At 46.5% G+C, this 27,252-nt stretch overlaps 1 protein-coding gene across 21 annotated transcripts in view; it reads left to right on the forward strand.

Annotated features, from left to right (window-relative positions):
* The window catches only part of SCRIB (scribble planar cell polarity protein), a 576,647-nt gene extending 561,185 nt beyond the window's left edge, over positions 1-15,462 (forward strand). For 19 of the 21 annotated variants that reach the window (XM_078686589.1, XM_078686596.1, XM_078686598.1 and 16 more), the window contains 2 exons: positions 2,661-2,712; positions 10,880-15,462. In XM_078686589.1, the coding sequence (XP_078542715.1) occupies positions 2,661-2,712; positions 10,880-11,034 (207 nt within the window). In that variant the 3' untranslated portion in view covers positions 11,035-15,462. Of the gene's footprint in view, positions 1-2,660; positions 2,713-3,511; positions 3,546-10,879 lie in introns of all 21 variants that reach the window. The other 2 variants (XM_078686601.1, XM_078686603.1) reach the window with 1 other exon arrangement.
* The last annotated feature ends 11,790 nt before the right edge of the window (positions 15,463-27,252 follow it).

A 27,252-nucleotide genomic window follows, 5' to 3' on the forward strand; every position in this document is an offset into this window, starting at 1 on the left:
TGCTGGCCAATGCCTTCCAATCTGGAGTATGTCTGGTATAAGATTTATCATTACATTTTAAAAAATTGATAGTGGGTTTCCGAACCCCAACTATATAAAAAGGAATAAAAAAGTGATCTGTCCATAACTGTGGTCGAGGGGAATTGATTGTCAGACTAGAAAAGTTGGAACAAATACAGTCAAGTAGATGCCCTGCTTGGTGAGTGGGTTCCTGATTCACAAGGGTGAGACCCAACACTTCAATTGTGTCCAGGAAACAGCTGACTCCAGGGTCATTAGGGGACTCAAGATGCAGGTTGAGATCACCCAACACCGAAAAGTTAGAAAACCTAAGGGTCAGATCACTCAACACATCACCAACGGAGTCCAAGAATTTAGTGGAAGGACCTGGGGGACGATAAATGGGAGCACCGGAAAATACAAGGGAGCTATGGATAGTCATAGAAAAAGCCAATGCTTCTGCTTCCTTTATTTCCGTCAGTTGCTCTATGGAGCATCTGAAGGTGTTCCGGTAGATAATTGCCAGACCCCCTCCCCGTTGTTCATGTCTATCCAACCGCTGGATAAGATAGTCTGGGGGCAGGGCTATGGCTAAAGCAGGATTACACCATGGCTTCAGCCAGGTCTCTGTAATAAAGAGGCAATCCAACTGAAATTCAGTAATTAAGTCATAGACATTCTGGGCGTTTTTCACTAAGGAGCGTGCATTAATTAATCCGCCCCGAAGTAATGTAGTGTCTATAGGTGTCTGGGTCGGCAGCAAAGGACTTAAGGTCTGATGGCAATGGGCACAGCTAGCTGGACCATACCAGTCTGACGGGACTAAAGAGTCATGACAGAGGGCCTGAGGATGTTGGAACGATAAAAGATAGTCCCGGGACATACCTGAATCTGACAATTGCGTAATGAGACGACCAAAGAAGGCTCAGAGTCTCCCGCCTATCGTGCCTCCTTAGCGCTGACGGGCGCAGACGGGCAACAAAATTGCTTGAGAAACAGGTAGCCCGTCATCTCTGTTCAACCATTGATGCCTTAGATTTTCTTGACCCCTGCCAAGCGGTAATCTGACCTGCACACTCCTAGGAGGCAGTGATCCTCTTGGTAGTAATGTGAAAGGAGGTGGATAGTGGGAACACTCAAGCCCTAGTACTCCTTGACCTGTCGGCGGCCTTTGAGACGGTCGACCACACCCTCCTGGCTGACCATGGCAGGGCGCAGGCCTACGGGACACAGCTATCTACTGAATTGTCTCGCTCCTTAGAGGCAGATCTGAGCTAGATTTCAATCAGTTAGATTTCCCCCATTTAACTCCTCAGAGTTCCAATTGAACTGTGGGGTGCCACAGGGCTCCTCTCTCCTCATCATTTTAATCTCTATATTCGCCCCTGAATCAAAAACAGGAAAGTAAATATTTTTAATTATGCCAATGACATGCAACTGCTGATAGCCCTTGGTCCAGATTGCAGTTTCAAGAAACTATGCTGTTCATCCCGGACTGGATGAACAGCAGTCATCTGAAGCTGATCTGTTAAAACAGAGATTGTTATCACCAAAAACAAGCTTGATCTCTAGAACCCTTCCTTCTGGCCCAGTGAGATGGGCTCCACCCACCACTTATTGAAATGTACCCAATACTATAGTCGGCATTCATGGAATCTCTGTTGTATTTGTATAGTCTGCTTTTTCTTTTGAAAAAAATACTTCCTATTTTAATGGGGAAAATATATAGGACGATCTTCCTGTTTTTTTGCATGCATTTATGCGTACACCCCAGGCCAGCAGATAACTCTGATAACAGCAGACTAGAGGAACATTTCCATGGGACTCAGATTGTTGAGTTCTCATGTGCAATAAGTGCATGGCAGGTCATTGAATTTCAAGGAATATCAGCGTGTTACAGCTTTCTTTGTCATGCATGGACATTCCATCCATACAGAATTGCTGTGCAAAATGTTCCTGACAGGATCCCTACTGATGAGAACATCCTGAAAATGTAAAGGAAAGAGGATTGCTGTGCAAGAGTCACTATAGTGTGTTCTTTTGTGTTGTGGCGGTCCAGCACTTTACCTTTTGGCCACATCACACTGCTTTTCAAACTTGGACACAGTCATTTAATTTGCACATCAGGCAATAGAGGTCTGAGATTGATCTGAGACATATTTGTTATATTGGGTGCAGGCAGTAAATTCTCCTAGGAACAAACCTACTTTGGCAATGCAAACTCATCTGGCTTGTCATTATTACAGCAGACACTTGGTGGCATTATTCCATGTAGATATTTTTTTGCAGAAAAAGTAGCTGTTTACCTATGGGATAATATGGTCAATTGCACAAAATGCACATCTGCGACATGCTCAGGGTCATTAGCATGGATATCATTAGCATGCCAACAGACCGCTAAAAATGATTCAGGTTAAGGGGCAGGTGCCCTGCTGCAAGCACTTAGGTTGGTAGGGGAGGCTTATTTTGCCACTGCATCATCTAAGTAGCCTAATATTTAGCCCTGGCTGGTGTACGCTTTTACTGAATTTCTCATTCACTGTGTTTCATATTCAGTGCTAGAGGACCTCAGGGCCAAAGCAGAACTAGCCCGAGAGCTCAACTAAAAAAGATACTGCAATATGGGCAAGTCTAATTCTTTCCTATTTCTGTTATTACAGTCTCCCGACTTTGGACATGAACTGAAATACACGGCTGACGCTAACGCTTTAGGTGAGTATGACCTGAGAGAATGTTGAAAGTAATAGATGTGTGGGGCACATTGTAGTTTGCAGGTGTCAAAATGTAAGAGTCTGGTGTACAGGGGTTGGGGGTGGCGGGGTTAACGTCTGCAGAACATACCACTCCTCAGCCAGTCTGTTGAAAAGACCTTTTGGTGGGTGGGGTGTCTCCTTGCCATTGTGTCTTCGGGAAGTCTCTCCTATTGTGTTTCTCCTGAAGAAATGTTAACTCTCCTAAATATGGTTTTAATATTCGTTGCTTTCTTGGTCTGGTGTTGCCTTCCATCCTAAACTTAGAAGTACATATAGGCGAGTCAACTCATGGCACAGCTGCTGGTCTGGCATTTTAATGTCTTTACTCATACTGACCTGTCTAGATACACATCTCTTGGATTAAGGTGGCGGCTTTTATATTTTAATGATGAAAAAGCCCTTCTGAACCTTGCAATAAGTTGAGAATGTGGCAGTGTTCATATCTCTTGTGATCTAGGATCAGCTACCAAGAAAACTGCATCTGGTCAAAAACGTGTCTGAGGTTATGAAACACTTCCACATAACTTCTACTTCTGTCTATCTATTCCTTGCCCAACTAGCCAACTGCTTCTCCATGTTGTCGGAAGCCACTGCATTAGCATGCCACACAGCTGTTGTATGCTTACCTACTGGAAATTGCATTGATACTGATTTGGGGCTGTTGGTTACCAAACTGAGTTGTGATAAGCCAGGTGGGAGTAGTAGTAATTTTCGTACATCACTGTCCTCCTAAAGTTTGTTTTTCTTCTTCTGACTAGACTGATCCGTGTGAGGGACAGCGCTTAACTCTGGGTAAATGCCTGTGCTTTGTAACTGGGTTTTGCTAATTGAGTGGAACGTGCATGCCCCCATAGTTGTGCTGCTAACTTTGCACTTACCTGACTTTGGGGTCCCATCATTCTTGTTTGCAATATGATACTACCAGTAGTCAGAGAGCAAGGTGCATGTTTATTCTTTAGTACTCCTGAAGTAATAGCACCTGAAACATGCCATCAGTGGTCATACTGCTGTATTTATCTTACAGTGCATCTTTCTCTACCATGACCTTTTATAAAGTTTCTTAGTTCGGGAACATGGATTGGCCTTGAATCCTAGACTCGGTATGCGCACTCATTGGGGCTATAATATACCCTCTTGTAGACTGCCCTTTGTGCTGATGTCAAAATACATTTACAGTCCCTCAGCCCCCACTTCCTGGCTCCATTCGCATGGAACCCATGCATGCATAACTTACCAATTATCTGCTGGAGCTGTGGGGATGGAAGCATCCGTTCTTTCCAAATTAAGAGAGTTTAGGACTGCCAGTGCATAACTTTCTATACAAATGAGTAGAATGTTTTCGTTCTTATATCAAGCTCCTCCCATTCCTACCCGGTGAGAGGACGGACCTTTTCAACACCCAGCATGAATCATGCAGAGTGTGCTTTGAAATCCAAGTATTGCAATTTGTCCTAGACATTGTTCCTGGAAATAGTTCTTAGAAACAAGCGAGGTACCCCAATTATTTATTCTGGAATTTACACATCTTTGTATGTCAAGGACAAGCTGCATTACCCTGGTTGAAATACGCATGATGCTGTCTGGACATGGGTACTCCTCACTGGGAAATCACAGAAGCCAAGCTAGCGACCTGAGTAAGATTGATTGCATACCTGATGATGGCATACACTCCATAGAGGATATTTTCTGTTTTTCAAAGTATGGAAGCAAGGGAAGAGGTGAAGGGGGTTTTCACCTGATTGAAGTGGAAGTTTCAGAGTAGTCTGGGATTAAGGAAATCCTGAATCCATAGCACATTATCCTTAAATTGCATATGACTTTACCTTTCAAAGCAATTGAAGATTACTTGTGTGAATATTTACGATAATAGAAGTGAAAAAGGGTGTCTCTGTGGTAACCAGTTAAACGTCACTGGTTGTCAATATTTCAAGTAGTAACTTTGACTAGAGGACTCAGTGATTCTTAGGCAATGCTGCGATAAACCCGGAGGATGTGTGAGTAATAAATCGTAACCATACTTCTCAGTCCTCCCTAAGTTTGTTTAGAGGCTTATGCTATTGAGAAAGTGAAGTTGGTTACACGGATTCTCAGATCAAAGCACTTGTTCTAGCTGTGACCACAGATTCTTGCTGTTTGCGGTCTAAATTTGGTACATCAATAAGGGAGGCTGCCACTCGTACTGTGGCAAAAATGAGTTCCAACCACTGTAAGCAGCGAGCTACTCCCTTGGACATTGTGAGGGTGAGGGAAGGTCATGCATTGTGGATAGTGACTGGTCCTGTTTAATGCAATTGTGGACGTAGAGCAAGGGCTACAAATAATTGTGGGCCTATGAGACTGGTTATTTGCAGATTTGCTGGAAAAGAGGATGATGAGAGATGCTGGAGTGTATAAAGGAAACAGTCCAGATAGTATGCAAGACAGGAGACCATAATGAATATATCCTTTATACAGACTGCTTCTGTGTCCTATTATTATTATTATTTACAACATAAACAAAATGAATGTTCCTGAATACCTGATATACGCTGAATGCTTACTGAGCACAGGAACTTGCAACGGGCAGTGACCAGATTCACATAAGTACCTTTATTTATTAATATCTGATGACACCAAAGGTGGTGGAAAGGATATCATTTTATTTAATTACACTTGTGGAAGTCAGTATTGGTTTAGTACTTCAGCTCTTATCCTGCTCAGCTTACGTACATTTTTCAGTTATTAGATTCGTACAGTGTGCCAAGTACAGTCAATGAGCTCTTTTAGAGCGTTTCTCAGTTGCTGTCTCTCAAATGTTTTTGTCTTGTGTGCGATTTAAAAAAAAAGGCCATCTACAAGCTTCTTGCAGATTTAAAAAAGCTCTGTGACCTTCTGTTTAGAAGTTTTCCATTAGTGACCAGTAGATATTGCAGATTATAAATCATGGTATGTTCTACCATCGAGTCGATTTCTATCTTGACAGTTTTTTCTGCAGATTATGGAGTGTTATGTACTCCATAATGGGGTTTTCTCCCCAGGACCTTTGCATCCTGCAGATTATGGAAAGTGTTATGCCCTTCCCTTGATGTTTTTTCCACTCTGGAGCTCTGGGTCGTGCAGGTTATTGGTAGAAGATGTAAGACTTCAGATGTTTGCAGAAGGATAAGGTGTTGGTTTCCTGGCAAAGGTATGAACTAAGAGTTCCAAATGCAGAAATCTTGTTTGTGCAGTGATCTGCCCCTACTTTTCAGTTTTGAAGTGGATATTGAGAGACAATGTTGGCAGTCCTACTGTAGGCTTCTGGTCAGGCTGCTCAGTGTAAAACAAAGTTTGACGAGGTAGTTTAAATGTAGGCCCTTCTTAGTCTAGTCAAGAGTTTTGTTAGAACTCCAATGATCTAGCAAATGCAAAACATTTAAGGAGAGTAAGGCTACAGAACGTTCCTTAGGTCTTTTTCCTCCCTCCAGGCAACTTTTTGGATACAGTCAGGGTTTTCAGTTTGGCCAACGCTAGACCCCTCCACCGGTCCAGCAGACCTTTCAGCTCTTTAATGATCAAGGATCACAAGGCAGCCGCAAAACTGTTAGTGGTCCCTTGCCACCCTGTCACAGGCAGGATATGATAATTCCTCCAAGGTTGGCAGGCCATTACTTCAGACGAGTGGACTCTTCAAATTGTCCATTGGGGCTACGCCCTCCCCTTTTTTTTACCCCACCTTCCACCATAATCATCAGGCAGGCCGGAGAATAATCTGCGCTTCTTGCAGCAGAAAGTGAGGCCCTTTCTACCACAGGTGGCATAGAGCGGGATCCAGCCTCAAAAGGAGGCACTGGGTGTTACTTATACTACTTCCTTGTGCGGAAGAAGACTGAACCTCCATCCCATTTTGTATCTTCGCCTCCTCAATGCCTTACTGCAAAAGGACAAATTCAAGATACTCAGGCTACCCCAGGTTCTGTCTTCCCTAGACACTGCATGGGTGTGTTAGACCTGCACGGCACTTATTTCTATATCCCCATCTTGCTGGCCCAATAACTACTTGCATTTCATTGTAGCCAGGTAGCATCTTCAGTGCGCTTTGCTTCAGTTTGGAATCACCAATGCCTCTCGAGTGCTAATGAAAGTGATGCGGTGGTCACAGCACACCTTCGGTGGTCAGTGTGGCAGTCTACTCCTACCTTGATGACTGGCTGCTGAGGGTGAACCTGTCCAAGGCAGTTGGCAACCACATCCAGACAGCAAACCTCATAACATCATTGCTGTTCACTATCAACAACTGCTGAGAGATTGCAGTGTCAGCGGTTCTGCACGTTGGCGTTCCCAATGGGTCTCTTTCTGAAACGCATCCGTGTGTGTTGGGTCTCAGGGCTCCTGTATGCCTTCCTGCCGATTCTTTTGCCCTAAGTTCTAAAGAAAATCCAGATCGACTAGCCCCAGGTTTTGCTTGTTGCTCCGGATTGGGAATGGAGGGTATGGTATCCAGAGCTTTCGGACATGAGCATCTGCCCTCCGATCAGGCTTCCCCTCTGGAGGTATTTGCTGTTGCAGCAAAGGGGCAGGTTTTTGCACCCTGCCCTACCTTTTGATTGGAGATTGCGCAGCAACAGCTGAACACCTTCGAGTTTGATGTCCTCTTGGCAGCCAGCCCGGCAGTGACCGGACAAAACTGTATATGCCAGTTTTTGGGCTACATTTGATGTTTGGTGCTAGTCACAGATGCACCCCTCCAGGCCAGGTTATCTGATGTTTTGTTTGTTCTGTCCCTCACTCTGTAAGGCTTTGATTTGGGCACAGTTAAATTGTATCTCTGGGCTCTTTCGGCCTTCTTATGGTTACCAGCCCTCATTATTTAAATCACCTCTTGTGATGAACTTTTTAAAAGGACTCCAACATTTGTTTCCTCCTTCTACCTTTGTTTTGCCACAGTGGAATCTTTACCTGGGCCTCACATTTGATGTACCCTCCCTTTAGGCTGCTGTTTAGCTGTTCTTTGAAGCTTTTTACTCAAGACGGTATTCCTCATTACAATAACATCGACATAGTGAGTAAGTGAGCTCCAAACTCTGTTAACCCACTGTATACCGCCTTCTCCCAGGTAAACTGGTTATAAGAACTCAGTCATCCTTTCTTCCCAATGTAGCGATACTGTTGCACGTCGGTCAAAGCATCACCTTACTGATGTTCAATGCTCCGCCGCACCCCTCTGAGGAAGAGAGACTTCATAATCTAGTCCCCAAAAGAGCGCTGAGTTTTTATATTCATAACCGCAGAGGACATTGAGTGAATGATCAGCTCTTTGTGGGGTTTGTGAGACCAAAGAAGGTCCAAAGCCATACAGAACGGGGCCATTTTGTGATGGATCATAGTCTGCATTAAGATATGCTACACACTGGCTAAGAAGCAGCCCCCGGAACAGATAAGGGCTCATTCTATTAGAGCTATCTACGCTTCTCCATTTGTTCACAAAGCCCCCCTATCTGGATAACTATGTTTGCTAAGAGGGGCATTTCGCCTGCTTGGTCCTACAGTACTTTTTTGTTTGAGCCAATTCACATACCCACATCTGAATAGGTATTGCGTTGGTATTGATTGAAAAGGTGAGTAATCTGTGGTTAGAAGAGTATCAGAACTACAAGTTACCTTCATTAACGCTCTTTCTGGTAGAGACTAACCGCAGATTCCTCACCAACCCTCCCATTGTCCCCATTCTTTGAAAGATCCCTAATATAGGAATCTGTTCATTGGGTGAAGCTGACTACTAGGGCTCTGTGTCTTGGGGACGCGGACAGCCTTGAAAGCAACTGACCGTTTGCAGTATTAGTGCCTATATTGGCTACACAAGTCCTTTCCGGAGTAGAACGGCATCATTGAGGAGCATCAGGATGCCACCGGGCAGCGCACAGAAGTACTGTTAAAACGTTTCTGTATCCAGTCCGACACATGCTGAAGTATTCAAAAGATTAGAAACCTCCAGTTAGATAATGTCTCTACCAGAAAGAGCGTCCAGAGGTAACTAATTTGCACGTTCCCACCAAATCCCTTTGTGATGCCTTGATGGGACTTGAACTTATACTTTATATTCTGGCAAAAAAGAAGCTCCCAATTGCTTACGGACTCATTCTACCTGGGTCAAAACTGCTACCACTGCGTTAGCATGAGGAGTGCTTGTCCTGTACATCTGTCAGGCAGTCAAGTGGGCTTCAATACACATGTTCACAGAGCACTACTGCTTCAACAGTCAGGTCTGTCGAGAGGGGCATTTTACCCTCTCAGTCTCGCAGGACTTTGGTTTGAGACATTTCGGAGACTTACCAGCTTAGGTAGTGCTGCTTTTATATCTATTCAGAAGGTGAGGAATCTGCTTTTAGAAGTGTCCATCCTTCAATCTTTCTGGTGGATGGGTTACCCAAAGATTCCTAGCTGACCCTTCCACCAAACCCTTCTGTAAACTGCACACTCATCCATCTAAAAAGGTCTTCACACTGGTCGTGCTGATTTGCTTTTGAGCTCTGCGTCTGAAGGTTGGACAGCCTAGAAAGCAGCTGTCCGCGTGTAGGGTTGGCGCATATATGCAGCTCCACTCATCAATTCCTGAGCGGAACAGTGTTTATGCATAATGACGCAATGCCACCTAGTGCCCCTGAACTGCTCTGAAAGTTTCCAGGTCCAGTCTTACGCCTTATGGCCTTCTGTGATCTCCAGGCAAGAGTGACCAGAGGGAATACAACAATGGTACTTATTTGTATTTATTTATTTACAGTGTTTGCCTATTGCACTGCTTCACGAGTAGGTATTAGAACATTTTACCTAGAACTACATAGTTCCAGATGTCGTCATCATCTTCATAATAACTTTATTTCGATCTCCAGGAACATAAAAGTACAACATACCAAAAACCATCCTTGAATCAATGTAAAAGATATCACCAGAGATCAGAAACATTTATAAGTTAATGAGGAATTTTTTTAGCGTAAAAAACAAAATCATATTCTGCATTATACTAAATAGTTAAGAACATGTTGGATGTTGGCATAGTATTAGATACAGTTTTAAAGTGCAAAATTGAAACACAGTATGTGCAAATATTCATAAAATAAATAAAAAAGAATACTAATAATTCCAGGAGAGGAACCTGGTGCCGCACAAAAATAGACATAAAATGGTACAGCTTCTAGTTAAATGTTAAAATCACAGAAGCAACAGTCAAATCCAAGTACTGCCTTCATAGCATTCCAGCGCATAGGCTTGCCTGTACCTATAGGAAACTTCCCCTATTACAGATGTGCAAATTCGAATTAAGTGCTATATAAACATCATAGATAGGACATACAAACTCACAGCTCATTAAAGATAACGTGGTCGACAGATAAGAGAACATTAAAAAAAAAACATCAACGAGACAGTCTTTTTGGCGAGTCAACACTTAACCATTTCCTGGATAGCTGCTTCTTGTAGACATTTGCAACACCAGATCCAAGCTGACATTAGGAATCTTGCAATTGAAAAAAGCATTGCTCTAATTGTCAGTGGAGAGGATTCTAAATGCCTCCATATTTCTGCCAGTTCCCAGTTTCATACAAAGAGGAGCTATCCACTTTCATGTGTGGTGCTGATGTGCTGAGCAAAAAAACTGAATATGCGTTAATGATTTCGTAGTCTCTCCACAGGCAGGGAGGGCATAGAGCTTTCTCAGGCACAGGTCTAGCACATTTACTTAGTTGGAAGAGTCCTGTACCTGTACAGTTTGGAAGCCAAACGGGGAGGGAGTCTGGCGGGGGTAAATTTCGTGAATGCTTGGCTTATAACATTTGAATGATTTTACGTTCATGAAGTCCCTTGTCAAAGGACCACTACTGGTTGTAATAGTTTGGATGATAGAAAATTCCCAATAGATTTTTTTCAAACTAGCTTTCGCAATTCACCAGTCTCCGGGAGAGAGCCAAAAGGTTCTCCAGCCCCAAATATGTTTAACAGAGTGACATGAGGGTAAGGGAGGAGGCTGTTGGTGTTACACCAACACAAAAGAAGCCTCAGCATGCAAGAACCATTGCTATGGGCAACTAACTTTTTGTTTACATTTTTCTTATCTTAGAAGATGGGCTTTCTTTGTAGCTGCATATTTACCTGTCTGCTGTTTCCCTACACAGTTCACCCAGAGGAGGATGGAGAAGCAGAGGATGCAGATTTAGCAGAGAACATCTCGATGTCCAACCCCTCCGCACTTGAGGAAATGTCCGTTTACAGCAGCAAAAGAAAATTGCGACACGGCCGGCGAAGCTTGGAGGCAGCCATTCCAACATAGATCTCCAGGCGAGGGACAGATCACCGTAGGGGCTCCTGTCCTCTTTGCTTCATAGAACGCACTTGGAACTGTGAAATCCCACTACATGATAAACTGATGGAGCAGCAAACGTGGGGAGCCTCGGGCCCCCTACTGTCACGGGGTAGACACTAGAGTGCAGTCTTTGCTAATGGCCAAAAGACTGAACCTGGACACCACATGGGTTGACGGGCTTGCTAATGTGCTCTTTGATAGGCTGAGATGGACTTCTGCCGTCATCCTCTTGGTGCCGTGGACATTTGGAATGGAGTAGGGTGTCGTAAACAGGGAGGGCATTTTTTGGAATTTGGGTGGGAGCAAAGGGGGGTGGGGTGCTCAGGTATTCAGCTTTCATTAATTTTACCCTTATCGTTGAAGGGGGCTGGAAATCGGTGGCTATCCTCTAGTCTGCAATATCGAAGCCAGGGAGGGGGAGAGGCCGGCCTAATTCTTAACTTGTAAATAGTGTATGTATGATCGTGTGTGCATGCGTGAGATCACGCATCTCTTTTTCAGAGAGCCCTGGGAGAAGACACATCTCAATTGGGCCCAGAGCGGTTTTTATCATGTTTTTATGCTGCCAGAGACTCCTTAGTTGATTTTTTATTGAATTAGTAAATGCAGGGAGTTGGGTATTTTAACCTTTCTTTTTTACTTGTGGGAGAGTAGCACAGTTAGGGTGGCTTTAGGTTTTTCGATCCTGCAAACAGCAATATTTGCCTGCAGTGTTGTCCTCTCTGGTATGTCTCATGTGCAGGTGAAAGGATTACTGGGATGTCTCGGGCGTAGCTGCTGAGAGACGGCGGGTAGCTATGTCATTCCGAACAAACTGCTGATGTCTTTTGTGGGTTTCTCTCAATGCGTTGATGGCTGTTTTCGCTCTTTTTGTCCCTTTTGGTTCATTGTGCTCTTATGACGTTGCATTGGTTGGGTTCCACCTCAGCGCTTGGTGGGTTTTGTTAGCTATTTTTTGATTTCACTTGAGTGACTGTTCTTTCTCTAATCCTCCTTCAGTTCCGACTAATGTTCCCAAAAGGATTGTTAGATAGCTAAATTATATTTAGTTTGGAGACAATATGGAAGAATTGCAATCTCCTAATGAATGTCGTGACCTGCAGCTTCATGTCTGGTGGTTCAGATGTGAAGCGGTTGTCAGTTGCATGCTGGTAATGGGACATGGAGCTGAGCAGGACATGGGGGCAATGAGGCAATGGTCTCATGGGATCGCCAAGGGCCAGTAGCAAGTTTCATCTTTGGGACTCAAGCACAATCTGAAATACCAGTGTGGATTGGAAAGGGTCAAGTTGCACCACACTGGTGCTCCAGCATGTGGAATGATGTTTCAGGCAAAAAACTGTTGTGCTCGAACACATACAACAATGGTTCAGATATATAACCATACCAGTCCTTTGAAGCTTCAGTTTCCCAAGTAATGATAGCTCTGAATTACAACACAAAACCCACACCCTTCGCCTGCGTTTAATGTCACATTTCTCCGGGACCTGAAGGCAAAACATCTCGCCTGTTTTAAATGGACAGTGCTCAATCGTAGGTGCACTTTCACTGCACTTGTTGACCACTTGAGATGCCCGCCAGATTCCCAGTAGCACCATGCAACTGTAAGTGTCCCTTTGTGTATTACTCTGATGGTGAGCAGGCCGCACATATCTGACGCTCCTTCCAAAAGATATGCGGTGTGCAAACAGGATGGCAGTGCTCGTTCAGAGTTTACTCTAAAGCAAGCAAGGAAAGCCTGCCCATGTTACTTGTTATAGCTGGTCACGGAGAGGTTCCATTTTAAATCACAAATCACTTCTAATTGGTGATATCTGTGAACCCTGGTACTTCTAAGGCATTGAAATCCTCTATCTTACTGGTGTTATTGTTCATATAAATAGTGCCTGGAGATTTACGCGAAGACAGTAGACGGCCAGTGACTGAACATTCTTGGAATCTCCGCAGTATTGCATGAAAACTCCTTCTTTCCTCCTGGTTTTGTTATTTTGTTTATTCCCTCTTCTTTGCTTCTATTCATCTGTGATGGGCTAAAAAGTGATTTTAAACCTATATGCCCCTTCGCTTCTAGTGTCCTTGCAGTAGTATTGTCACAACGGAGTCCAAGTCCTTTCACCCTCTGTACTGTCTACTGTGTACCCTTAAGGAGAGATCTGTTTGGCAACCCTAGACACCTACATTTTTCAAATCTCTCCGCACACACATTCTCTTCTTCCCATCATCATACCTCCAAACCAACCAAAACATGTCCATCTAGAATGCCTGCCCTTGCGAGGATGGAGGGCATGATCTTGTGTTGCTGTGCACCACTGTATATATTTACTGCCATATAAAATTGCTTTTATTCCCGTATGCGAGTTATTGTATGGATCATAGGGTGTGTGATCTGTGGGTGAGATGGAAGACCTAAATACATTAGAATTTGATTGCAATCTCATGTTGCTGATTGAGTGCTTGGCAGTGTTTGGGGGAACAGTGTGTCCGTAGTTAATCTGTATAGTCCACTGCACTTATTTTCAGTGCTAGGTGTTACTATCTGTTTGTTCATATTTATTTGTGAATGCATGTGCCTGTGTAGATTTGATATGGAGGGCGGTATCGGAATGTTTGTGTGTGCGTGCAAGCCCGATTTGTATATATGTACATTAATGTGCCTGTTCTACAACTTGTTTGACTGGTGTATTTAATATTTGGCTTTGTGCTGTTCCTTCCAGGGATGTGTGTATGTATTTATTGTTGCCTGCGTTTGATACCTTCCATCTTGAGGGAGTTAGCCATTCTGTAAACACAAAGGGAACTGGTGACTTGTCTCCATAGTTGCCAATCTCTTAACATTTCATGATCTGTAGAAATGCTTCATACAACCAAATCACTTTTGTAATAATGCCTTTCTCCATTCTAAATTCTGAACACTTTCCCACTCTCCACCATTCTGTTACCTCAAGCCACTCTGTCTAGCATTGTCATCCTGTATCAGAAGCTCCTACAATCTCTCACCCATGTCTCTGGCAGTGGTGACAGAGGGGTCTCTCCTTCTCTTGTCTGTGGTTGCACCTTTTATTCTGGCAATGGTTCTGTCATTCTCACTGACCCAATTGTCTGAGAGTAATTCCATTGTCATCTCGCCCTTCTGTCTCACATTCGGTCCCCTCGCTCTAACTATAGTGCAATCCTTCTCCCACCCCTACCATTCATTGTCATCCTATTGTCAGTCAGTGGTCCCAGCAGTCTCTCACATTCAGTGGTTTTATGTTGCAGATGTGTGCTTTGGGTTCAGGTATGTTATGTTGTTCTCACGGACCCACAACTCCTATTTCTGCCAATGTCTGTCTAGAAGTGAGACATCTTTTATACTCCCACTCTTGTTCACCTACTAAAGCCGGCCTTCTGCTGTTATTACTTCTCTACTGTGAGATTAGTAGGTTTTTCTTCTCTCATTGTTTGAGAGCAGTTACAACATCTGCTCTTCTTTTACCCATGGAGTCCAGCAAAGCCTTGAGTCCTTACATAACTTTCCCTTCGATTGCCAGAATACATCATTCCCTTGTTTTTTGCCATCAAGTCAACAGTTTGTTGTGTTTGTTATCCATTCTCTGTCGTCTGTCAGAAGCTCCAGTATTCTTGCTGTTGTCTGCTATTCAAAAGCCAGTGTCTATCTTTGGCTCTTGAAATATGCATCCTGCTGGGTAGTGCTGCTCTAACTCCAACAGGATCTCCTTTCGTGTAGCCTGCCAACAAGTCCAGTGTTGTCCAAATTTTTAAGTTGCCTGTCAGTGAGCACTTTGTTGCCCTGTTTCACAACTATTCTCTCTATAGTAATCTTCCATTAAGATCAGCTTCCCCTACTCCTTTTCAATTGCCAGCGTGCCTCCTCTTCCGGTTCCCAACCTGCACTTTTGCATGTATCTTCGATGAATGACTGAATGCCTGTCTTTAGAGAATTTTTCAACAAAAAGAAAACCAAACTCCTTACACTTTTTTTAATAGTTGATGGAGCTGGGAGAGGAGGTATTTGTGACAAGAAACTAACATCTTGTCAATTCTCTTTTTTGAGCCATGTATTTAACAATGAACGGTTTTATCTATTTTTGCTATAATCAACTGATTTTAGTGTTTTGGCTTTGAACTGGAGTGCAGTTTGGGGTAGGAGGAAATTATGAATGGCTTCTGAGGAAGGGTAAAGGAAACTGAAAATCTAGGGAACAGGTTCAAAAGCCTCTACTGTCTTTTAAATAGTTCTTTGTGGTTCTCCTTTGCCACGACGGGGAACGTAGCCGAGAGGGAACATAGCTCACCAAGACTGTAACTAGTGAAATTTGTACAACCAAAGAAGTCTATTTTGTGGTTCGCAAACAATAAAGTTTACTTTAACAATAAAGTTTACTTTACATTTTATGCCTTGTGTGAAGTCCTGCATTCGAGTGATTGTTGGAAAATCAGCAGAGGGTGGGACAGATTGCATTCCATATCCATTGCGCCACTTCCACACCATAAGCATGTCCTTCCCTCACCAACTCCACTGACTAATTGGAGGTCATTCTTCCATTGGGGACATTCTTTTTGTTGTGTCAGAGTTGAACACCTATAAAAGTATAGTTTGTGGCATTTAGAAGAAACGAGCATTAAGCAGACTTGTAAGGATATTTATTATTAGTATAACACATTTTCTGATGGATACTACTAACCACAGATTACTCACCTATAGAATATTCCCCAGGGGTCAACTTTTCAAAGCAGTGCTTAGCATGCCACTACATGGCGCTGTGCGTCTTCCCTGGAAGCAAAAGAGCAGAGCCATATATAAGCAGCACCCCTGTGTGCTGACAACAGTTCCTTTCTTTACGTTCCTTTGAACACAGATTTTTAGACCCCCTCCCTTACTGTGGGTATTCAGCGATCTTCCAATCTCAAAATCCAGTGTGCGAGAGACCAATGTCCCCACCTACAACTGCAGGGTCCAAATCCATTCTGTGACTGTAGAAAACAGATGTCTGTAACAGACTTACACAAGGTGTGCCTTTGGTGTTTGGGCTTAGGGTACAACTCCCAGTTAATGCACATGAAGTTGATCCAGGACCGTGAAACAAGGGCGTCTGTTGCTGAACAGTAGTCACGGACCTTGTGTACGTTTTACTCCAAAGAGAGGGCGTTGGCCCTCTCCTGAGACTGATCTTGCGACAGGGTCAGGAGAGTATGGTACCAAGAATTCTGGGAATTAAAATGCGCCCTCTGATTATATTGCCATTTTGGAAATATCTTCTGTTCAGCAGGGCAGGATTCTGCCCCCATGCCTGCACCATCTGCATTTCTATTCCTGGAGATTGAGTGGCAGCAGTAAACTACACTTGATTTGCTACCTGAAGCTATTAATGTCATTCTGGCTGCTAGGTACAATTACAAGAAACCGGTTTATGCCGGGCACTGAGACAATTTGTGACCTGGTGTGGAGTCCACAAAACAGACCCTTTACAGGCCAAACTGTCAGATATTTTATTTGTTCTGTCCTTGGCCTATCAAAGTCTTGGAAAGGCAGGAGTCAAGTCAAGTCAAGTCATGAAATTTATATAGCGCACTACATACCCAGAGGGTTTCAAGGCGCTTAGGAAGGGGAGGAGGATTATTTGTCAAATATCCACGTTTTAAGCTGCTTTCTGAACGCTAGGTGATTCTGGGTTAGGCGAAGGTAGGCGGGGAGTGAGTTCCATGTTTTGGCAGCCAGGTAAGAGAAGGATCTGCCTCCCATGGTGGTCTTGTTGATGCGAGGTACAGTGGCGAGGGCTTGGCTGGAAGAGCGGAGTTGGCGGGAGGGGGAGTAGAAGGACAGTCGAGAGTTGAGGCAATCTGGTCCGATGTCGTAGAGTGATTTGTGTGCGTGGGTGAGCAGTCGGAAAGTGATCCTCTTATTGACGGGTAGCCAGTGGAGGTCTTTAAGGTGACCAGAGATGTGTTCGTTGCGTGGGATGTCTAATATGAGCCTGGCTGAGGCGTTTTGGATTCGTTGTAGTTTCTTCTGGAGTTTAGCGGTGGTACCTGCGTAGAGGGTGTTTCCGTAGTCCAGACGGCTCGTGACCAGAGCATGGGTGACTGTTTTCCTTGTTTCGGTGGGGATCCAGCGAAATGTTTTTCTGAGCATGCGAAGAATGTTAAAGCAGGAAGAGGATACGGCGCTGACTTGTCTGTTCATTGATAGTGAGGCATCCAGGATGACGCCAAGGTTCCGTGCATGGTCTGTCGGGATGGGTGCATTTCCGAGGGCTTCCGGCCACCAGGAGTTGTCCCATGCAGAGGGGGATTTACCTAAGATGAGGACTTCTGTTTTGTCTGAGTTCAGTTTCAGGCGGCTTTGTTTCATCCATTCGGCGACTTCTTTCATTCCTTCGTGAAGGTTAGTTTTGGCGGTGCTGGGGTCCTTGGTGAGAGATAGGATCAGTTGAGTGTCATCCGCGTAAGAGATGATGTTGAGGTTGTGTTGGCGGGCGATGGCCGCGAGGGGGCTCATATATACGTTGAAGAGGGTGGGACTGAGTGAGGATCCTTGTGGTACGCCGCAGATGATTTCAGAGGCCTCGGACTTGAATGGTGGGAGGCGGACTCTCTGGGTTCTTCCGGTGAGGAACGAGGTGATCCATTCCAGTGCCTTTCCTTGGATTCCGATGTTTCTGAGGCGGTGTAAAAGGGTGCTGTGGCAGACTGTGTCGAAGGCTGCAGAAAGGTCGAGGAGGATGAGGGCGACTGTGTCTCCATTGTCCAGTAGAGTTCGAATGTCGTCTGTTGCTGCGATGAGGGCGGTCTCAGTACTGTGTTTGGCTCGGAAGCCAGATTGTGAGGGGTCGAGTGAATTGTTGGCTTCGAGGAAGGCGGCGAGCTGGTTGTTGACAGCTTTCTCGATGACTTTGGCCGGGAACGGAAGAAGCGAGATGGGGCGGTAGTTTTTGAGTTCGGTGGGGTCTGCTGTTGGTTTTTTCAGAAGGGCGGTGAGTTCAGCGTGTTTCCAGTTTTCTGGGAAGGTGGCGGAGTTGAAGGAGCAATTGATGACGTCTCGGAGGTGAGGGGCTATGACGGAGTCTGCTTTGTTGAAGATGTGGTGAGGGCATGGGTCTGTGGGGGATCCAGAGTGGATGGAATTCATCAGGCGGATGGTGTCCTCAGTGGAGATAGGGTTCCAGGCGTTAAGGGTGTTAACGGGGGGAAGATGGTCAGCTGAAGGTAGGGTGGGTTGGCTTCCGGGTTGGTTGTCAAAGCTGTTGTGGATGTCAGCAATCTTGTTGTGGAAGAAAGAGGCTAGGGAATCGCAGAGGGTTTGAGAGGGGGAGATGTCGTTGGCGTTGGCCGAGGGGTTGGAAAATTCCTTGACGATGTTGAAAAGTTCCTTGCTGTTGTGGGCGTTGTTGTCAAGTCGATCTTTGAATGCTGTTTTCTTGGCTTTTCGGATCAGTTGGTGGTGAGTACGGATGGCGCTTTTGAAGGCGTCTTTGTTGCTGGTGGATGGGTCTTTTTTCCAGGCCTTTTCGAGGGAGCGGCACAGTTTCTTGGACTTCTTGAGGTCATCGTTGAACCATGAGGCCTTCTTGATGCCAAGTGTGTGTTGACGTTTTTTCATTGGTGCTAAGGTGTCGGCGGTGTTGGATAGCCAGAGGGTGAGGTTAGATGCGGCTTCGTTGGCGTTAGAAGAGAGGGCTGGGGAGGTTTGAAGGAGCGATGTGGAGATCTGCTCCGTGGTGATTTTGTTCCAGTTTCTTTGTAGAGTTGGTTGGAGGTGGGTGCTGGGTTTCGGTTTGTTGTAGGTGAAGTGAACGCAGCTGTGGTCGGTCCAGAGGAGATCCGTAGTGTGGCTGAAGGAGACATGATTGCTGGAGGTGAAGATGGGGTCGAGTGTGTGACCTGCGATGTGGGTGGGGGAAGTGACCAGTTGTTTAAGTCCGAGGTTGGCTAGGTTGTCCAGGAGGGTGGCGGTGTTGCGGTCGTTGTTCTTTTCAAGGTGGAAGTTGAGGTCTCCCAGAAGGATGTAGTCTTTGGAGAGGTTTAGTTGGTGCCTGGCCAGGCGACACGACCTCTGTTGCTACATTCGTTTTCAACTCCATAGAGGAGAGGTGGAGGTCCAGAACCTCAGCAACCCTCTGAATCACAGTGGCGAAAAATATACTTTCTTCTGTTGCTGGGCTACGGGGAACCAACCCAATACTGGGTGAGATTTCTAACCCATTGGCATCATGCAAGTCCAGGTACCAGTTGTCATAGGGTGAGGCAAACTCTTCCTCATCACTTTTGTCTCCATATATCAGAAAGAAAAACGTTAGTTATAGATTCCTTACCTTAGAATTACCCCCAGGCATCAGACTGGATCCGGAAAGTTTTCGTCAGCAGTACCCCTGCGCGTCGGAAAGTGGCCTCGTGCGGCTCCGCGGCCGTCATGGTCGCTTAGATGACGTGGCAGCAGCTATGTAGATGCCACCTTCGCGCACTGACATCAGTTCTTTCATTTTCCGTACCAGCATATGCAGATCTGGAGAGAGCGGTATCCCCAGTACATTTTTGACTGAGCTTTTTCGCGGCTTTTTGTCTCCATTCTTTTGAAGAGACTCCTGGTGTCGTTGGGATGCCTGGCTTCAAGAACTGCGGGGACTGTAACCGCATGATGTCGGTAACGGACAAGCACCGTGTGTGTCTCTACTGCCTGGGGTGCGACAACGAACCCAAGTCGTGCCCCGACTGCCGCGCCATGGTGCTGAAGACTTTGCGGGAACGGTCCCAAAAGTTGCTGGAAGCCCGGCAGTCTGCTCTGTGCTGCTCAAGGTCCCGGTCCTGTGGGAGGTAGAGGGACCGGTCGCGGAGTCGTCATATTCTTTCGTCAGGTAAGGCGAAGCATTCCAAGAAGTAGTCGAAGAAGCGTCGTCGCTCTTCGACTTCCCGTCAAGCGACGCAGCTTTGGGTGCTGGAGGTGCCACCCCCGCGGCTCCGGCGGAGCCTGCGACGTCGGCCTACCCACCCTTTCCGGGTCCTTCTGCGACGCCTGCCCAGGTGCAAGAATTTCATGCTGTCATGGCCAGACTCTTTGGGCCGTCTGGCCCCGCCGGTGCACCTTCCAGTCCACGCAGGCTAGAATGGAGGTCCTGCAATTCCATCATCGGCGGCTTCGGTGCCGTCGGACCCTCCTGGATCCCGGTTGATGCCGGTTGACTTTATAACAGCACCTCCGAAGTCGTCCCTTGCTACCGATGACGTCGCCCCCAGTTTCAGCCCCGAAGCGGACATGGCGCAGGATCGGCGTAGTTCAACGCCGATCCCGACGGGATTATTCTATCCCCATGTCCGTCCTCCTTATTTCCAGCCTGTTATGCAGACCGGAGGAAGGGGAGTACTGGGAGGGGGTCTGAGAACCTTCTCGCACAGCAGTGTGAGTATGACCCGGACTGGGCAGAAGAATTGGGGGATGCCAGTGGTCTTGACCTTGGCATGCTATCTCCACCTACCGTGGCTACGGAGGAAGGCGCAAGTTATGCAGTGGTGTCGCGTAGGTCGGCCGAAGCCCTCAGCCTCGAATTCTCTTCAGTAGATGTTCGGACTAACCTCCTGACAGAAGTGCTTCAAACGGCGGTGGCCTCTTCGGAGCCCTTGCTGCTCTTTAATGATGCACTTTCGGACGTTCTTTTGGGCACTTGGTCCAGGCCCAACACAGGGGCTCCTGTGGACAGGAACGTGGCCCGACGCCATCGCCCGGCTCCGGGCGACCCCCTCTTTCTCTCCCAACACCCCACCCCTAAGAGCTTGGTTGTCCAAGCCTCTGCTTCACAGAGCGCATTCCCTTCCGCACCTCCGGATAGGGAATCCAAGAAGCTGTTTTCATCTGCCAGCTTAGGGTTTCAGTCTGTGAACACCGCATGCCTCTTGGGCCGTTATTCCCACTCTGTGGGATACGGTTGCTCAGGTGCTGCCTGCCTGTCCGGATGAGGCCCGGACAGTTCTCTCCCAAGCTGTGACAGCAGGAAGAGATGCAGCTAAGTTCACCATTCGTTGTGGACTTGATACCACCGTTTCGCTGGGCAGGGTGATTTCCATGACGTTGTCGCTTCGGCCCCACGCCTGGCTCAGGACAACTGGCTTTTCAGGGGATGTCCCGAACAGTCTGATGGACATGCCCATTGATGGCATCCGCCTTTTCGGAAACAAGGCAGATTGTTCGTTGGAGTGTTTTAAGGCCTCACTGCCTACAGCCAAGTCCTTGGGCCCGTCCGCCACTCGTCCTCCTCCGCCTTCTGCTTTTCGCTCCTTTCGTGGCCACGGAAGGGATGCCCCACCACGTCTGTTTCAGAGCCAGAGGCCTGCGCAACAAAAAATCTCAACACTGACGTGAGAACCGCCGCTGCGGTTCCGGGGGCGGGTCTGTCCACCCCCACCCCCGCAGCATCCACCTCAAATCCTTCCTAGTCCGAACTTTCAGGCCCATCAAACGCCAGTGGGCGGCAGGATTCGCCATCATCTCCCCCACTGGTGCAACATAACCTCGGACAGGTGGGTGCTGCAAATAGTCTGAAGGGGCTACTCCCTCCCCTTTGAGACTACTCCTCCAGCCATGCATCCTCAGTACCACCGCATGTCGGCGACCATCTTGTGCTTCCTCAACAGAAAGTCACAGCCCTCTTGGCCAAGGGGGCCATTGAGCGCGTTCCTGGGCCAGAAGTAGGTCATGGTTGTTATTCCCACTACTTTCTGGTTCCCAAGACGGACAAGGGCCTGCGTCCTATCTTGGACCTCATGAACGTCAACTGCTTCCTCCGGAAGGAGAAGTTCAAGATGTTGACGCTAGCTCAGGTCTTGTCTGCCCTTGAGCCTGGAGACTGGATGGTAGCGTTGGACTTGCAGGACGCATATTTCCACATTCCCATCCTGCCGGCCCACCGGCGTTCTGTGCGGTTCATGGTAGGCCACTAGAACTTTCATTTTACCGTGCTCCCCTTCGGCCTTACCAGCGCCCCTCAGGTGTTCATGAAAGTGATGGCGGTGGTCGCAGCTCATCTGCACAGATATGGGGTACCAGTCTTCCCCTATCTCGACGACTGACTGTTGAAGGCGGATTCGCTCCAGGTAGTCTTCTCCCACCTCCATACTACGGCCGACCACCTGTATTTGCTGGGGTTCTCCATCAACGTGCCAAAGTCGCACCTGATTTCCTCTCAGAAGCTCCTCTTCATCAGAGTGGTTCTTGACTCGGCGCACTTTTGGGTTTATCCTCCCGAGCAGCGAGTACGGGATATTCAGGCTATGATTCCGATATTTCAGCCCCTGTGCTGGGTTACGGTCAGGATGACCCTCGTGGCTCTTGAGCTGATGGCATCTTGCTAGTGGATAATGCCAGATGAGCTATGCGGGCTCTGCAGTGGGCACAGCATCAGGGCAACTTGTCCGATCACGTCCAGATCTCAGAGGGCACTGCACGACAATTGCAGTGGTGGCTCACGAATCGCGATTGGGTCAATGGCAGATCCCTCTCCCTTCCCCAACCGGAACACGCAGTTGTGATGGAGCTTCCCTTCTGGGATGGGGTGGCCACATGGGAGAGGCGGAGATCAGAGGCTTCTGGTCTCCGGCGGAGTCCAAGCTCCACATTAATCTTCTGGAGCTTTGGGCGATCCGGCTTGCACTGAAGGCATTCCTTCCCTCTGTCCAGGGAAGAGTAGTGCAGGTGTTCATGGACTACACCACCGCCGTGTGGTACTGCAACAAACAGGGTGGGGTGCGGTCGTGGACCCTATGTCAGGAGGCTCTGCGCCTCTGGACTTGGCTGGAACACCAGGGCATTTCTCTGGCGGTACAACACCTGGCAGGTTCACTGAACTTCAGGGTGGAAGACCTCAGCCGCCGATGCATGATGGATCGCGAATGGCGGCTGAACTCGGACATGGCACAAGGTCTCCTTCTGCAGTGGGGAGAGCCTTGGTTAGATCTATTCGCCACCGAAGAGAACGTGCAATGCCGTCAGTTCTGCGTGTTGGAATTTCCAAGGCCTCACTTGCTAAGCGACGCTTTTCGTCGAGTGGAGTTGCGCTCTACTATACGCCTTTCCGCCTATACCACTTTTACCCAGAGTGCTGAAGAATATCAAGCGCGACTGGGCCCAAGTCTTGTGGCTCCGGACTGGGCTCGAAGAATATGGTATCCCGAGCTAATCTGCATGGTCATCGAACCCCTGATCCGACTGCCTCCTTCTGAGGATCTTCTGTCGCAGCAACAGGGGACGGTCCTCCACCCTAACCTGTCCAGCCTCCACCTCCTTGCGTGGAGATTGAGCGGCGTCAGTTGACTGCTTTCGCCCTTCCTCCCAAAGTCTGTGATGTAATCTTGGCAGCCAGGTGTCCCTCTACTAAGACAGTATACGCCTGCAGGTGGAACAAATGTGTGGCATGGTGCACAGCAAAGGCTGTGGATCCCCTTTCTGCCCCTCTTTCAGAGGTACTCCTATTCCTCCTTTCTTTGGCCAAGCAGGGCTCTGCTCTGGGCACTATCGAGGGTAGGCTGTGGGGTTTTAGGTTTAAACCTATAATAACTGATAAAACTCCACTGAACGAGAAATAGCCCTCACCAGTTAAAACATATAAACACTGAAAAAACACCTTAACAACCACAAACTAACTGCCATTCAATGAAAGGAAAAAGAGTGAAAGAGTAATTTCTTTTGTCTTCCTGAAGCGGTCAATACAATGTAACTTTGTTATACTAGCTAGCAGTAAGAAAGACTGGGCTAGCATTATTTTGTTTAGAGATGCTACTAAAATATTGTTTCTTCTGCCTTTTTTCAGTTTTGTGGTCTTTGGTCTAAAGATGCAGGATTTAGAAGCGTGTTTTAGGTCGTGTTTAATTACTTTATTAAATGTAGGGAATCAGGAAATATCAAAATCATATTTGATATTTTGGCTGCGTTTGATTTTTTCACTGATAGGTAAAATGGCTGGTTTCATAAGAATCTTTCCTAATGTGTCATCACATTTACCCTCAGAGATGGGTAAAAACCCTAAATACATCAGCCCACACTTTCTAGTGGGTCAATATTGATAGTAGGGGAATTGCCAACACCTCTGGCTTTAAACATTCAATGCAAGGTATAGTGACAAGTATGTGTATAAAGAGCGCTATCACCAAGCATCTGGGATAGTGGTAAAAACATGACACCAAACTTTTGGAAAACATGGAACGCAGTATCACTTGGAATGCTCTGCAAAAAGGTTCTTTCAAAGTACAGCAAAGATTGGAGTGATATTGTTTATATTTGCAGTGATTCAGCTACGTATATGAAAAAGATGTGTGGTGACCTGTCAAAATTGATAACCGAGCTGAAGTGATTCCCTGTAGGAGATCCTTGCCACTTGTTAGACGGTATGCTGAAAGCATCTTTACAAACATCAGAGTTAATGAGGGATGCTATTGACTTTTTAGTCCATTCTGGTTCACTGTTTTCTAATGCACAGGAACTGAAACGCAAATATTTAAAATGTGCTTTGTGTGGCATCAAAGAGTCATCCCAACTCTGTCCCTTAGTTGATGGTTCCCAGTCCAAAGGACTATGAATGCTATATTATCCATGTGGCAACAGTTCACAGAATTTGTGTTGAGTGACAATGCGAAAGGCAAGAAATGTGTGGATCTCTGGTCGCATATTGATAATGATGTGAAAAAAGTACACTCTACTGCATTCTTAGATTTTTACAGGAAAACTTAACTGCTGTAGTGGACATAATAACAAAACTAGAGTCTGAAAAAACCCTTGTCTGCCAAGTGTTCAGCATAATTGGTGTCTGTCTATATACCATGTTCTATCAGTGCAGAAAGCAATCAATAAAAGCAAAATGTTCCATAAACACCGGAAAAAACACTTTTTCCTGTTTTTAGTGGCGCGAAAAAGTGTAACCACTAATAACTGCTTTTTTAAGGTATTGAAATTACTTGAAAACACTGACAAAACCCCCACCAGAATTTACCAAAAATAGAAACTGAAAAGAGGAAAGCCTAATCTGGGGCTCTAATCAAGCTTTTTAACAGCTTCCAGATCAGCCTTCCCTTTTCAAGACCCCTGTTGTAAGTAGATTCTTAAAAGGCATTACTCATCTTTTCCCTCTTATTCCTTTCATAATGCCTCAGTGGGACTTGCAACTGGTTCTGACATATCTAATATGTGCGCCCTTTGAGCCACTTCACAATTGTCCTCTTCGTCTTCTCACTTTAAAGACTGGTTTTCTGGTTGCCATCACCTCTGCCAGAAGAGTGAGTGAGCTCCAGACTCTTTCTTCTAAAGCTCCTTTTCTCTCTGTCCATCTGGACAAAGTTGTTCTAAGGACTCGTCCATCTTTTCTGCCAAAGGTTGTCACTGCCTTTCACATCGGGCACTTTGCCCACCTTCTTTCCGCATCCCTCAAAAGAGGAAGAGAGGCTCCACCGTCTGGACCCAAAACGTGCGCTCTCATTCTACCTGAACCGTACACAACAGTGCCGGGTGGATGACCAGCTCTTTGTTGGCTATGCCAAGAAAGGTCAGGCCGTGCACAAGTGGACCATCTCTCTATGGGTCGGTCTGTGCATTAAGGCTTGTTATTCTTTGGCTAAAAAGGAGCCTCCAGTGGGGCTACGTGCCCATTCTACCAGGGCAACGGCAGCCACTACTGCTTTGGGACGGGGAGTTCCCTTGCATGACATCTGTCAGGCAGCTTTGTGGGCCCTGCTGCGCACATTTACCAAGCACCACTGCCTGGACAGACCAGTCCGGAGAGACGGCTTCTTTGGCCATTCCGTTATTCAGGACTTTCTGGTGTGATCTTGGTTCGCAGACCCACCACCGGGGTTGGTATTGCTGGGGTATCTATTCTAATGTAAGGAATCTATTACTAAAGTGTTTCTTTCAGATGCGCAAGTTCCTTACCTTTGGTAACAATATATCTCTAAGAAACATTAGTTAGTGATAGATTCCTTACCGCCCCACCCATCCTCCCCGTTCTGCGGACTGATTTCTAGGGTTAAGGTCATCCCTTTCAGGGCCCTAGTTTAAGGCTCTGCGTTCCTGGCGTGGGAAACAGTGTACAGAACTGAAGTCAGCGCTCGAGGGTGGCGTCTAAGTAGCTGCTGCGACGTCATCTGGGCGACCACCACGCCAACGACGGATGCAGAGTCTCACGATGCCACCTTCCGATGCGCTGAGGTACTGCTGATTAAAACTTACCGGATCCAGTCTGATGTCTGGGGGTAATTTTAAGGTAAGGAATCTATCACTAACCAATGTTTCTTACAGATATATTGTTACTGAAGTTAAGTAACTTGTGTGGCTGGCTCTGGTCTGAGTCCTTGAGGCCTGAAGGCAAGCCAGAGGAAGCCAGAAGCATGCCAGGGCTTATTTGACCAACCTTCCTTTGTTTACCGGACCAACTGTCCTTGTTTAAATCACCAGTGATGCATTTTCTTAAAGGTTTGGTCAGATGTTTCCTCCAAAACTGTTTGTGATGCTACAGTGGGATCTTAATTTGGCCCTGGAATTTCTCATGTGTATTCACTTCAAGCCGATGCACAACTTCTTGTTGCGATTTCTGGCTCTAAAGGCGAGGTCTTCAAGCTTCTTTGCTCTGAGCCCCTTTAAGCAATATGTTTTGAAGTTGCCTCCCAAAACTTTAGTTCGGGTTGGACTGTTCCCATGAGGCACAGGGTCTGACTGATTTGCATATGGCCATGTCTGAACTGGGGTGGCGGAGTGAGCTAAAGAATGGTGATGGATTAAACCCAGATCAATTGACTGGGGGTGAGTGTTTGATTTGCTCAAACGCTCCGTCCATCATCCCCTTTTCTATCGCTTCCCAAAACTTTATAGCACGGATTGGGGTAGTGGGTAGGATAGGGCGGAGCATAGGGGGCGGGGCATATGAGAATATGATAGATATTTCTAACCGCAGATTCTTCACCTTGTGAATATCCCCAGGACCTAGACTGGATCCAGAAAACTGAAAAGCACTGCTCCAGCTTGCCGGTAAGTGGCGCCTTGTGACTCGGAGCTGCTTATAAGCACCACCCATTCCTGCTAATGTCAGTTCCTTTCTTTCTATGGGTATAGAGCTCTGCTTCTTCTTTCTTTACTCTATGAAAAGCTTTTCTATCAAGTATTCCAGTGTGCAAGCGACATGTTACTCCCTGAAACGACAGGATTTAAACCATGTA

Source organism: Lissotriton helveticus, chromosome 4_1 (assembly GCF_964261635.1).
Source record: "Lissotriton helveticus chromosome 4_1, aLisHel1.1, whole genome shotgun sequence".
NCBI classification, from domain to species: Eukaryota; Metazoa; Chordata; class Amphibia; order Caudata; family Salamandridae; genus Lissotriton; species Lissotriton helveticus.